Source organism: Plecotus auritus, assembly GCF_963455305.1.
Source record: "Plecotus auritus genome assembly, chromosome: 7".
NCBI lineage: Eukaryota > Metazoa > Chordata > Mammalia > Chiroptera > Vespertilionidae > Plecotus > Plecotus auritus.
The window spans coordinates 132,606,179-132,619,129 of NC_137774.1; the positions used below are offsets into that span (position 1 = coordinate 132,606,179).

Genomic DNA, 12,951 nt, shown 5'->3' on the forward strand with positions numbered 1-12,951 from the left:
GGGGATTGTACTCATCTTTGTTGGGATTTTAATATTCATCTTTGTCCTGACTGCATAATGAGGTTTTTAGATCAGAGACATTATTATTATTTATGTGGGGGATTAAAATGTTAATATTTTCCTCCCATCTTCTAAATTCTTCTAGGCTGGGAAAATAATCAAATTAACAGATTAAAAGGAGAAAATCATTTTGAAAAGTGTTCATGGGAATTCACATAGGCATAAAAATTTCAAAGACAGTGAGGCAACATTGGGTATATATACAAGACATTTTTGGACAGAGGAGAAGGGTAGAGAATGGAATATTAGGTTGCAGAAGTGAGAATGGGCAATTACAGGTAGGAAAATTCTTGCTAGACAACTCAGAAACAGTGGGACACAGTGAGCATCTAGTTAATAGGCACCCACCTGCCTGAAGCCCTCTTATTTACCATTCAGTGCCTGGATTCGTGCACATTGAAAGGAAGCCGGGCCACATTCCCTCCTCTCTGGTTCTGGGGTGCGTCACCTGAGAACTGCCGCTGCCAAGTCACCACAGCTCAGCAGCTCCTGCGTTGAGCATCTGCCCCCTGGTGGTCAGTGCGTGTCATGTGTACCAGCTGGTCAGATGGTCACTTAGCCTTTTATATATATAGATTCTTAATTCAAATTAGGCTAAGGTGGCATCCTAAGATCTTCTTTCTGAAGCATGTTTCTCCTCTGAATCTATTAGGCAGGAAAGGGAAGAGGGTCAAAGGTTCTTTCTGAGTCTTGTTTCTTAATAGCTTAAAAATAAATATCCCACTTGTACGCATGCATATATAAGCATAACTAATGGATACAAGACACTGGGGGTAGGGGGCAGGTAAAGGCATGTACTGGGGGGGAAGGGAAGACCGGGGGGAGGCCAATGGGGGGAAAAAAAGGAGACATATGTACTACTATTTGTAATACTTCAAACAATTAAAAAAAAAAAAAGAAAGTCCAAAAACAAAAAACAACAAAAAAATAAATAAATATCCCAAAAGCTGCTTCAGGATGACAAAACTTTGGTTCCCTTCATTTACATAATAATAAGTGTGTGCCCTGGCTGGTGTGACTCAGTTAGTTGGAGCATCATCCCATACACCAAAGGTTCACTGGTTTGATTCCTGGTCAGGATACATACCCAGGTTGTGGGTCCAATCCCCTGTTGGGACACAAGTATAAGTGGGAGACAACCAATTGATGTTTCACTCTCACATAGATGTTTCCCTCTCTCTCCCCATCTCCATCTCTCTAAAATAGAAACATATCCTTGGGTGAGGATTAAAAATAATCTATATATATAAAAGTCTAAGTGACTGACCGTATGTATGTCCGACCATCTGACCGACCGACCAACCGGCTGGTACATATAACATGCACTGGCAATTTAAAAATAAACATTGACTCGCGCATGCTGGCGCCAATCACAGACGTGTGTTTCGATCTGTCATTGTCGATTATGAATTTGGTTGTTTTTGTTGACATTCTGAAGCTGAAAGAAAGTGGCATCATGGACAGAATATTTCTGAAGGCCAACTATTGGCACAATGTACCATTTGAGTGATGATTCCTTCAATTCAATAGATGATGATGCCGAAAAGGAAAATTTTCCCATCAAATTTTTTAATAGTATGACTCCTTCAGGAATGCCATATCATAAATTAAAATTGAAAGTAGGTGCAATCATCATGCTACTGAGAAATCTTAATAGTAAATGGGATATTTGTAATGGTACTAGATTTGTTATCAAAAGATTGTGACCTAACATAATCAAAGTTAAAATATTAACAGGATCTGCAGAAGGAGAGGTTGTTCTGATTCCAAGAATTGATTTGTCCCCATCTGACACTGGCCTCCCATTTAAATTAATTGGAAGATAGTTTCCCGTGATGCCAGCATTTGCAATGACTATCCTATATAATAAAAGGGTAATATGCAAATAGACTGAATGCCAGAACAACCAATCAAAGCATAATATGCTAATGATATGCTAAGGATGCTCAACTGCTCGCTGTGACGTGCACTGACTACCAGGAGCAGATGCTCTAACCGGTAGGTTAGCTTGCTGCTGGGGTCCGGCCAATCAGGACTAAGCAAGATGGGCCGGACACACCCTGGATCCTTCCTGCAGTCCCTCCCCGGCCCCATCATGCACCAGTGGGGTCCCTCAGCCTGGCCTGTGCTCTCTTGCAATCTAGGACCCTTTGAGGGATGTCGAAGAGCCAGTTTCAGCCCGATTCTGCAGGCCACTCTCCTTGGGAGGATGCCAGACACAAGGCTCATGGCGGGCGAGTGCTGCTGTGGCAGCACGAGCCTCTCCCTATCAGGACTAATTTGGGCGAGAGCCTGCAGCAGGCACAGTGGGGCCGGGATGAGGGGGAGCAGCAGGTAGGAGCTGCAGGCAGCGCTGGACTGCGGGTTTTCCAATCCCTGCAGGCCACCCAGAGGGACCCACCCATGCATGAATTCATGCACTGGGCCTCTAGTTAATATATAAACCACAAGGACAAACTCTAGACAGACTAGGAATATTCCTACCTGATCCTGTTTTCGGACATGGTCAATTATATGTTGCTTTCTCTCGAGTTCGAAGAACATGTGACGTTAAAGTTAAAGTTGTAAATACTTCATCACAAGGGAAATTAGTCAAGCACTCTGAAAATGTTTTTACTCGTAATGTGGTATACAGGGAGATATTAGAATAAGTTTAATCAATTTATCAATCATTGTTTTTATCAGTGTCATTTTTATATTATGTTTTTGTTTTTATATGTCTTTGTTGTTCTTATATCATGTTATTGTTTTTTTAATAATCAATTTATATATTATTTTCATATACATTTTACTAATTTTCTTTCATCTCTGACACTTCTATTATAGAGAAAGGGCTAATAGCAATGTTAAAATATTTCTTCTAATTAATTTCCTTTCAATGTGCACAGACCTGTGCACCGAGCCACTAGTAAAGATGATAATAGTGCTGGTTCCTGTTGTTCTAATTCCTACCCCTGTAGAGAGACTATGACAGGGGTGGGCAAACTTTTTGACTCGAGGGCCACAATGGGTTCTTAAACTGGACCGGAGGGCCAGAACAAAAGCATGGATGGAGTGTTTGTGTGAACTAATATAAATTCAAAGTAAACATCATTACATAAAAGGGTACGGTCTTTTTTTTATTATTATTATTTCAATAGTTTTATTCATTTCAAACATTTTAACAAGAAGAATGTAAACACTAACTATTATAATTTGAAACTTCAAAAAATGGAGGAATCATAGCACAATACCTTATATTGAAGATGGCAAAGGCAAAATAAAATTGCCTAACAAAGGAAAGGTACAAAAGCCTTTCAAATTAAACTTAAATATAATAAAATAATTTAAAACTAAAACAAATAGAAAAGAACAAAATGTGTAAACAGTAAATTAAACATTTTCTTTAGTGCAACTTCCAAATTATGCCCGGGACGTAGATGTAGATGGCAATGTAGACTGGGTTGAAAGGTTTTTGGTCTTTAAAACATCAACTTCAGTGGGAGCAGTGTTGTTGGTCTCCTTTTTAGCTAATGCTCTGATACTGTGCTCTCCAGGGGCGTGTCTCCCTACATCACCACGATAACGTGTCTACACATTCCCAGGGTGATGTCGGGGGACGCGTCCACGGGCATTACAAGGAGCCTCTGGAAGATTGAGAGGTTGTTCCTTCTACTGAATGGGCGGATATAAATCCGCCCACTCAGAAGAAGGAGCTGCGGCCGTGTTTCCGACGTTGCCATGTTAACACTGCTGCTGGTGAAGGAGCAGAGGGGATAGCAAGAGAACCCTCCGCTCTTTGGGCTCCGCGGGCCGGATAGAACAGCCGAACGGGCCGGATCCGGCCCGCGGGCCGTAGTTTGCCCACGGCTGGGCTATGAGAACTATTTGTCACCCTACATGCAACTGCATGTGTACTGTAAATGAAGACTACTAAGAAGAATGTAGGCATTTATGGAGAAAAGAAAGGCAGCTGTCCTCCCCATCTAAAGGGAAAAGGAAAAGAAAACACCTCTGCTCCTTGATGACAATATATAAAGAATCCTGGGTCCTCATTCTAACCCTTTAATAATGTAAATAAATCTCTCCAGGGACTGGGCAAGTCCAGATCACCAGCTTTACAACCAGAGACATCTTCAAAGTCCCATCCTCACCCCAACTTTAAATGTAAACAACCATCTCCAAAGTTAGGTAAGACTTTTGAATTCTCATTATCTATATAATTGTAAATTATCTTCTAGAGCTTGCTTTTAGTCCAGGATCTCAAGTTACTAAAAAATGTGTTCAAAAATGCCCTAACTGTGCAGAAATACACAAATATTTTGTCTACATTTCACAGCGTTCCAAAATCAGTTCTGTCTCCTCCTGGGCAACATGGTTGCCAAGCTAAAAACCTTATTTCCCAATTACTTTCAAATAGATGTGACCTGTGACTGAGTTCCTAACATTGGAAATTTCACTTCTGGGTATGGTGCTGTGTACAATCTAATTCACGTCAAAACTATGACTACCTTGAGTTTGGATTGTGTGCAACAAGCGTTGCATATTGCTGTGCTTCTTTAAAAATTTTTTAGAATTCTGCAGTTCCCTTGTGAGTTTATTGTGGTACCCAGGCAGACTCAGTGCACAGTTTAGAAATTGGAGAGATAGCCCTTTAACATTTGACTGATAAATGACACTGACAGAATTTGTTCAGGTAATGCCTACCAACAAGCTCAACTGCAAGAAGTGACTGCTTTGTTCAGCAGTTTTGCTCATTTCATTCAGTTAAGCACCTCTTATTTGAAACTCTTACTTGGAAACGTAATAGGGCAAAGTCTGAGGATAAAGGAATCATTCATTTTTTTGAAGGGGGGAAAATGAACATTAGTTATGTAACCAAATGGGCTCTCCCAAAAAATACATAGTGACAAATTCTCTCAGTTTTCTTCTATCTGAGACTATATTGATTTCACCTTCATTCCTAAAAGATATTTTCACTGGGTAAACAATTCTGGGTTGACATTATTTTCAGTTCTTGAAAAATGTTCATTTCCTTCTGGCCTCCATGATTTCTGATGAGAAATTTGCTGATATTTGGGTCATTGTTCCTTTACATCTAATGAGTCTTTTCTGCTTTCAAGAATTTTACTTTAGCCAAAACCAGTTTGGCTCAGTGGATAGAGCGTCAGCCTGCAGACTGAAGGGTCCCAGGTTCGATTCCGGTCAAGAGCACGTACCTTGGTTGCGGGCACATCCCCAGTGGGAGGTGTGCAGGAGGCAGCTGATCGATGTTTCTCTCTCATTGATGTTTCTAACTCTCTATCCCTCTCCCTTCCTCTCTGTAAAAAATCAATAAAATATATTTTTTTAAAAAAATTTTACTTTGTAGGTTTCAGAAATTTGATCATGAGTGCCTTGAACTTCTTTGAATTTATACTTTTTAAAGTTCACTCAGTTTCTTGAATCTGTAGGTTTATGCCTTTTTCTAAATTTGGAGAGCCAGTTTTTCACTGAACACTTTTTTACTCACATTATACTCTTTTTGGGGGGAGAACTCTGAAAACATCAATATTAGAGCTTTGTTAATATTCTACAGCAAGCATGTCAAACTCATGGCCCACGGGGCCATATGCCTCATTTATTTGGCCGGTGTTAGCCTTTGAGTTTGACATGCTTGTTCTATAGGTTCTTGAGACTCTTCCCCCCATCCCACCCCACCCCCCAGCCTATTTTCTCTGTTGTTCAGAATGGGAAATTTTGCCTAGCCAGCAAGCTCAGTGGTAGAGTGTTGACCTATGAACCAGGAGGTCAAGTTTTGATTCCTGCTCAGGGCACATGGCCAGGTTATGAGCTCAATCCCCAATAGGGGGCATGTGGGAGGCAGCCGATCTATGATTTTCTCTCTCATCATTGATGTTTCTGTCTTTTCCTTCCCCTTCCTCTCTGAAATCAATTTAAAAAAAATTTTTTTTTTACAAAAGAATGGGAAGTTCCTATTGTTCTATCTTCAAGTTCATGGAACCTTTCCTTTGATATCACCATTCCACTATTGCATGCATCCAGTGAGTTTATTTTACTTTTTTTTTTCCATTCTACAATTTCCATTTGTTTCTTCTTTGTGTTTTTTGTTTCTTTACTGAGGCCTTCTATTTTTTTCATTTGTTTCAAGTGTGTTTGTAATTGCTCAATGAAACCTTTTCAGTTCTTGAAAAATGTTCATTTCCTCTGGCCTCCATAATTTCTGATGAGAAATTTGCTGATATTTGGGTCATTGTTCCTTTACATCTAATGAGTCTTTTCTGCTTTCAAGAATTTTACTTTGTAGGTTTCAGAAATTTGATCATGAGTGCCTTGAACTTCTTTGAATTTATACTTTTTAAAGTTCACTCAGTTTCTTGAATCTGTCGGTTTATGCCTTTTATGAAATTTGAAGAGCCAGTTTTTCTGACTGCTTTAAAATCCTTGGCATATAATTCCAACATCTGTGTGATGCCATTGTTGGCATCTGCTGTCTTTTCTCATTCAAGTTGAGATTTTATTAGTATGATTGTAATTTTTGTCTATGTATCCTAGACATCTGGGCATTATGTTATGAGACCCTGTGTCTTATTTAAATCTTCTGTTTTATCAGGCTTCCTCTGGTGCTGTGTCAGCAGGGGAGGGGTATAGAAATCTAGGCTACCCATGTGGTCTCCACTGACATTCCACCCTACTGGGGGGAGAGGGTTGGGGAGGAGTACCTTGTTACCATCAATTTGTGGTAGAACTTCAGCCCTCCCCCCACCCCGTCTCCTCTGCCCCACCCCAGAAGAAAGGGGGAGGAGTGCCTCGTTACCACCAGGCAATGATGAAAGTCTAGGCTCTCCACTAAGTATTTGATAATGGGGGTAAGGATGGAGGCATGGCATTTTCCTTGCAGTTTAGGTAGAGCAGGACAGCTTTTGTTCAAAGATTTGTCTGGCCATTCTGTCCCTTTTCTCCTCCATTGGCAAGAGAAAGCAGGCTTTGGGGGGTGGGATATTTTGTCTAAATGAATTGGCATTTCTGGGTTGTGGGCTGCTCAAGCACTCAGTTCGGGATGTGAAAGAGACAAAAAGAAAACTCAGGGAACGCAACACCATGCTGTTCCTTAAATCCAGGGTCACTGGAAAGTCTCTCACCTTCTCTCCATCTTTCAGAATCTTGTGTCCATTTTATACCTATGTTCAGGGTTTTTCGCTTGCTTAATGGAAGAGAGAGAAATGCATCTGCTCCCTAGTTTCTAGAACTAGAAGTCCAGCTCCCTTGACAGAAGATACTGCTTTCTGCCTCGGCTAATTCTATTGCACCCACCTGAAGGCATGGAAGGCCACTTCTCTGCAGAACAAAGTCTAGATGTACATCTGTTCTAAACAAGCCCAGGTGTCCTCCCAGGGCCCTCTTCTGCCTGGTATGTCTACCTTCACTAGTTGAGAGGAATATTGGGGAAAAGTAGATTCAGGGCATGGAGAAATTTGTAAGAGAAAAACTGTAGGGGTGTTTTGTCAGCATTTTTTTTTTTTAACTTTAGTACTTCCCACATTTCAATGGATGATAGGAAAAAAGGAAATGCATTTACAAAGTGAGTTTAAAAATTCATTATTAAAGTGTTACAAAGTTTTTCCCCCAGAACCCCACCCTCACCCCAGGTAATGATTAAAAAAGAAGAAAAAACCCTTTTCTTTGTCCTGGTTTTTATTCTGATTTTTACTTTGGTTAAAGTGTCATAGGATCTCTATCTAATAACAACAAAAACAAGCTGGTTGTAAAGATGACAAGTTAGGAACTTGATGTTGACACTAATGGTCATGGAAGACCAAACTTATGTAACTGCTGAGGTAATAAATAATGTGTTAATTTTCTTGTTCTGTTCCATAGCTTTTTCTTGGTTGAACCAGCAGATCTACCCTAGGTTTGGTGATTGATGATGCCTGGAGTTGGATGTCTTAGAGTTTTTTTAAGAATTGCCTTTTCTTCTGCTTTTGGTAGTTTCTATCTTAGCCTGCTGACTGGCCTCTTCTTTCTCCGAAGAGCTCTTGCAAGACAACGATTGAATCTGTTGTTACGAGCTTTCTTATTACGACAAGAATCCAGGTTTTTATAAAATCTGTCTCTGATCTGAAATGTAACTTCCGTGTCTTGCATATTCTGCTTATACCTTCCTGCCTTCCTGTCCTGTTCACAGTTTACCTGGATTGGCTTCCTTTGCAGAGCTGCGTCTTTCTGACGATGGAGTTCCTTGAGAAGTTCTACTCTGTGCCGTAGGATTTGGCATTCGTTCTCCAGCAAAGCTGTAATCACATGCAAGGAATGCGTGTTATGGTTCAGTTTTCTCATCTGTGCCTCCAGCTCATAATTAGCCCACACGTTATGCGGTCGGATTTGGAAATGGATTCCGTTACTTTCACGAGTTGCTCTTAGGTTGTGCTGAGATTTCTGGTACAATTTCATTAGCTCACTCAGCTCAGCATGTTGCACACTCCAGAGCTCCGCTTCCTGTAGTAATTGCTCCATGTTGTTCTTAAGTCTGGTATTTTCTTCTTGAACGTGATGGAATCCAGGCTCTGCCTTTTCTTTATTTAGCTGCGTTTCGTTAATAGCTCTTTCTTCTTCTGGATGATTTACCACATCCCTTGCCAAACCTTGTACTATGTCGTCCGAGCTCTGGTTTTCCAATATCATCATCTGTTTCTTCGCACTCTGCTCTTTGAAAAGCAGCCTTTTCAATAGCACTTTATTTATTTTATCGAGTCCTCTGACTTTTTCTTTCAGTTCTGACAGATCCTCAGCGATATCAGTTTCCTCAGAAGATTCTTTTGTTTCTGCAATCTTCTTTTCACAACTTTTCATGTTTTTAAGAGTCTCCTTAATGTCTTTTAATAATTTTTCACACTTCTTTGTAGTCTGTTGTTTAGTTTCTCGACGGCAACTATTATGTAAGGAAGAGTAAGAACTCCAGGAGACAGGGGGAAGTGATTCGATTTCAAGTAAGGCAATGACAGTCTTAGGGCCCAAAGAGTCTCGATTGAGTTTGGGAGAAGGTTTAGGAGTTCTGGAGAAGCAGGGCACTTCCATCTCAGCTGAGTTAATAGAGCTGGTGAGCGGGGTGCGAGGAAAGAAGACACCCTTAGAGATTCCAGGAAGGTGATGGTCCTCTATACAAATGGTTAGAGAATATGGAACTAAGCAGAAGTCAGAGACCAGAGTTAAAGTCTGAAACCAGGTAGATGATGTTTAGGTGGAAGGTGACATCTCAGACAACCTAGGGGGGAGGGTGGGTGGGAAAGGGGACTGGAAAGGACCTAGGGCCCCATCTCTCCCCGGCAGGCCTCTGGCATTTATTCCCTGACCCTAGCAACCAGGTCTTTATTCTGTCACTGCAGCAGCTTCTGTTTCCTTTGTGTCACAATTGAAGCCTCTTAACCCCCTACCCAGTGACTCATGTATCAGAATCACCCTTGAGCTAATCCTACACCTCACCCCAGAGAGATATCTAGGATTTTATTCATCTCATCTCATTCTAACTGCATTTAGTGACTCTTCTACCTCATTCCCACCACCCACAACCACAACCTTAACTGCAGTATGTTTCCCTGCCACCTAAGTGCACGGCTGAGAGAAGTCCTGCCTGGTGAGATCCCCCATTCCTTCGGAGCACCTGGAGCCCTTCTTGCTTCCACTCAAGGAGAGATGCTGCTACAAAAGAACATTATCCTTGCAAAACAGACCCCCCAAAAGTGCTGCTTTTTTTGGTGTGTGTGTGATTTTAGGGGAATGTCAGAAATCAGTCCATTCAAAAATATTCTACTGCAGCAAGAAGAGAGCATTTGAATGGTTCTCCACAGCACACTTACAAATTGGGACTTTTCTTAGCTTCAAATACAGGCCTCCTTTAAGACAGGCTTAGTAAGCTTGCCCCTGCGTCATTTACATCAGGTGATATAAAAGTTTTTAACCATTGCTTTTCAGAAGAACTTGTTAAAATGGCATAATTTAAGCATTTCAGATAGCTAAGATCCTATAGTGGGTTATAGAAAGTAACTGAAGTGACAGTGAGAACATTAAGTTCAATCAAAGAACATTTATTCCTTAAGTGAGACTTCTTCTTGGCCTTCAAAATCTTACTCGTAAGGACTTTAGTAACTAGAAGTTTGCTTTCAATCATGGGGAAAACGCATACTCTCGTCGGGTTTTTTGTTTGTTTGTTTGTTTTTTCTCTTATTTCTTTAGAGGAAAAAAATTTTTTTTCCTTTCACAGTTACCAACTCACTTTGCTTAAGTTTCCCTGAGCCTCTTGCTCGTCTTCCAGGCAGTGGGGCTCAGAGCCATCGCTCTGTGACTGACTCTCCACAGGTACAGCAGCGTTGGTCTATTTTGTACGTAGAGAAGGGGCCCCTTCTCTAATTTACATAACGATACCATAGAGGCTACACTGCTTACGCTTTGTTTCATCTCATAAGGTTTGCGTTTGGTTGGCATTTCCCCTTTGAATCAAGCCATCATTTAAGATAATATTTTAATCTCCAGGACAAAGAAATTTTTTTCTGATTTGATTATTAATTTCTATCTTTATTGCATTGTAATCACAAAATATAATATTTCTACCTCGTGAAATTCTTATTTTCTCTTTGGCCCAATAGGTTATCAATGCTCACGTGTGTTTCATGGATATTTGAAAAGAAAATGTATTCTCTGTTGTTTTCTCTTTGCTTGCAGCTTTTTCTACTCTTAGACATAAATCCGACATTATCATTGTCTTTGATTTTTAAGGAAACTGGTTCAAGGTAGCTTAATCAAGATGCCAAAGAATTCCTTTCCTTTCACCAAAAAGGGATTTAAATATTTTCTACCTCCTTACATATATAATGAATTTCAAACATTTCTGTTAATTTTATTGAAATTTGAGTTTAGTGTAGATGCTAATAGATATTCAGAGTGGTCCTCTTTCCCTTATTAACCCATATTTCCAGGAGATACCTATGGAAGTTAAATACATTTTGATTGTCTTACAGTTGCTATCTAATAAGTTTCCCATAGCTTAATCACTTTCAAAACATAAATGCAAAAAGAAGAGCAAAAGGCTGTTTCTAATATTATCACAGAGAAAAGTTGTATAGAGAAACTGCCACAACGGTCAGCGCCGTGGGGGTGGCTCCGCCCGTGGCTGCTCGCGGGCTCCTTGTCTCCCGAGCGACTAGCCAGAGACTCCCAGGATGGAGAGCTTGTCTTTCCCCAGATTCAATGTAGCTGAGATTGTGACTCATGTTCGGAACAAAATCCTCACCGGGGCCGATGGTAAAAACCTCTCCAAGAGTGATCTTTATCCCAATCCAAAGCCCGAGGTCCTGCCCATGATCTACCTGAGGGCCTTGCAGATCGTGTACGGCACGCGCCTGGAGCACTTTTTCGTGATGCCCGTGAACTCGGACGTCATGCACCCACATTAGATGGAAGGCTTCTTACCCGTCAGCCACCTGTTTATGCATCTGAACTCGTTTCTGCCCATCTGCCGGGTGAATGGCTTTGAGACGGCCGGCATTCTGTACCCAAAAGCCGAACGGACCAGTCGGTTTCTGAGTGGGATCATCCACTTCATCCGCTTCAGGGAAGCATGCCGGGACACGTACATGGAGTTTCTCTGGCAATATAAATCTTCTGTGGACAAAATGCAGCAGCTAAAGGTGGCTCACCAGGAGGCGATAATGAAGTTGGAGAAACTTGATTCTGTTCCAGCGGAGGAGCAGGCCGAGTTCCAGCAGCTTTCCGACGAGATCCAGGAGCTGCAGCAGCTGCTGAACCAGGACTTCCGGCAGAAAACGGTATTGCCCCAAGAGAGAAACGCCCAAAAGAAGTCCGATATTTTAGAGAGAACCAAGCATTTGAATGAACTAAGATTATCAGCGGTTTCTTTGAAAGAAGTACAAGAGAGTTTGAAAACCAAAATTGTGGATTCCCCAGAGAAGTTAAAGAATTATAAAGAAAAAATGAAAGATACAGTCCAGAAGCTTGAAAATTCTAGGCAAGAAGTGATGGAGAAGTACGAGGTGTACCGCGACTCGGTGGACGGCCTGCCCTCCTGTCAGCTGGAGGTGCAGCTATATCAGAAGAAAATACAGGACCTGGCCAGCGTCTTAAAGGAGAACCGGAACTTGGAGGACCAGATTGAGAGCGGGGAGTCAGAACTGAAGAAACTGAAGACAGAAGAGAATTCCTTGCACAGACTGATGATCGTGAAGAAGGAAAAACTCGCCACAGCCCAGTTCAAAATCAACAAGCACGAGGACGTCAAGCAGTACAAGCGCACAGTCATTGAAGATGGCAATAAAGTTCAAGAAAAAAGAGGTGCTGTGTATGAGCGAATAACCACCATTAACCAAGAAATCCAAAAAGTTCAATTTGCCATTCAGCAACTAAAAGATACCACGGAGAGGGAGAAACTGAAGTCCCAGGAAATATTTCTGACCTTGAACGGGGCTCTGGAGAAATACCATGAAGGCATTGGGAAGGCGGCCGAGGAGGGCTGTGCTGAGCTGGAGCGGAAGGCAGCTGAGCTGAGGAAGAGGATGGCCACACTGCCCACCTGATGCACATGTGGCAGGTGGTTTGTAAATAGCTTGTGTGGTTTAATGTTTGTAACTGGAAGTTGAATTTAATAGAAGTAACAGAAGTACTAAATAATGTTAGCTCATAGTCATTTTGTGTACACTCATAGGTTACTGTTTGTAGGATAATGCATTTAATATGGACATTTCCTAACTCATAATAAAGCTATGCAGCTGTTCAAAAAAAGAAGTTGTATAGAATTTTTTCTTCAAATCTAGTTTGCCTTAACAAAAAATATGTCATATTAAAAAGTACATAATGTCTAAGGAGAGAACAGGCCACGGGAGAGGAGGCTCACCATCAGCGCCA

At 41.3% G+C, this 12,951-nt stretch overlaps 2 protein-coding genes across 2 annotated transcripts; one reads left to right on the forward strand and one right to left on the reverse strand.

Moving 5' to 3' along the window:
- Positions 1-8,031: 8,031 nt before the first annotated feature.
- Positions 8,032-9,114, reverse strand: SPZ1 (spermatogenic leucine zipper 1; the record flags this gene model as incomplete). Its single annotated transcript, XM_080679630.1, has 1 exon — positions 8,032-9,114. The coding sequence occupies one exon, from the start codon at positions 9,112-9,114 to the stop codon at positions 8,032-8,034; it is 1,083 nt and encodes a 360-aa protein (XP_080535756.1).
- Positions 9,115-11,246: 2,132 nt separating this feature from the next.
- On the forward strand, positions 11,247-12,623 carry LOC308253848 (kinetochore protein Nuf2-like; the record flags this gene model as incomplete). The annotated part of the gene is given in 2 exon segments (XM_080679619.1): positions 11,247-11,483; positions 11,487-12,623. Coding segments are annotated over 2 exon segments (1,368 nt in total). The 5' UTR covers positions 11,247-11,252.
- Positions 12,624-12,951: the final 328 nt, after the last annotated feature.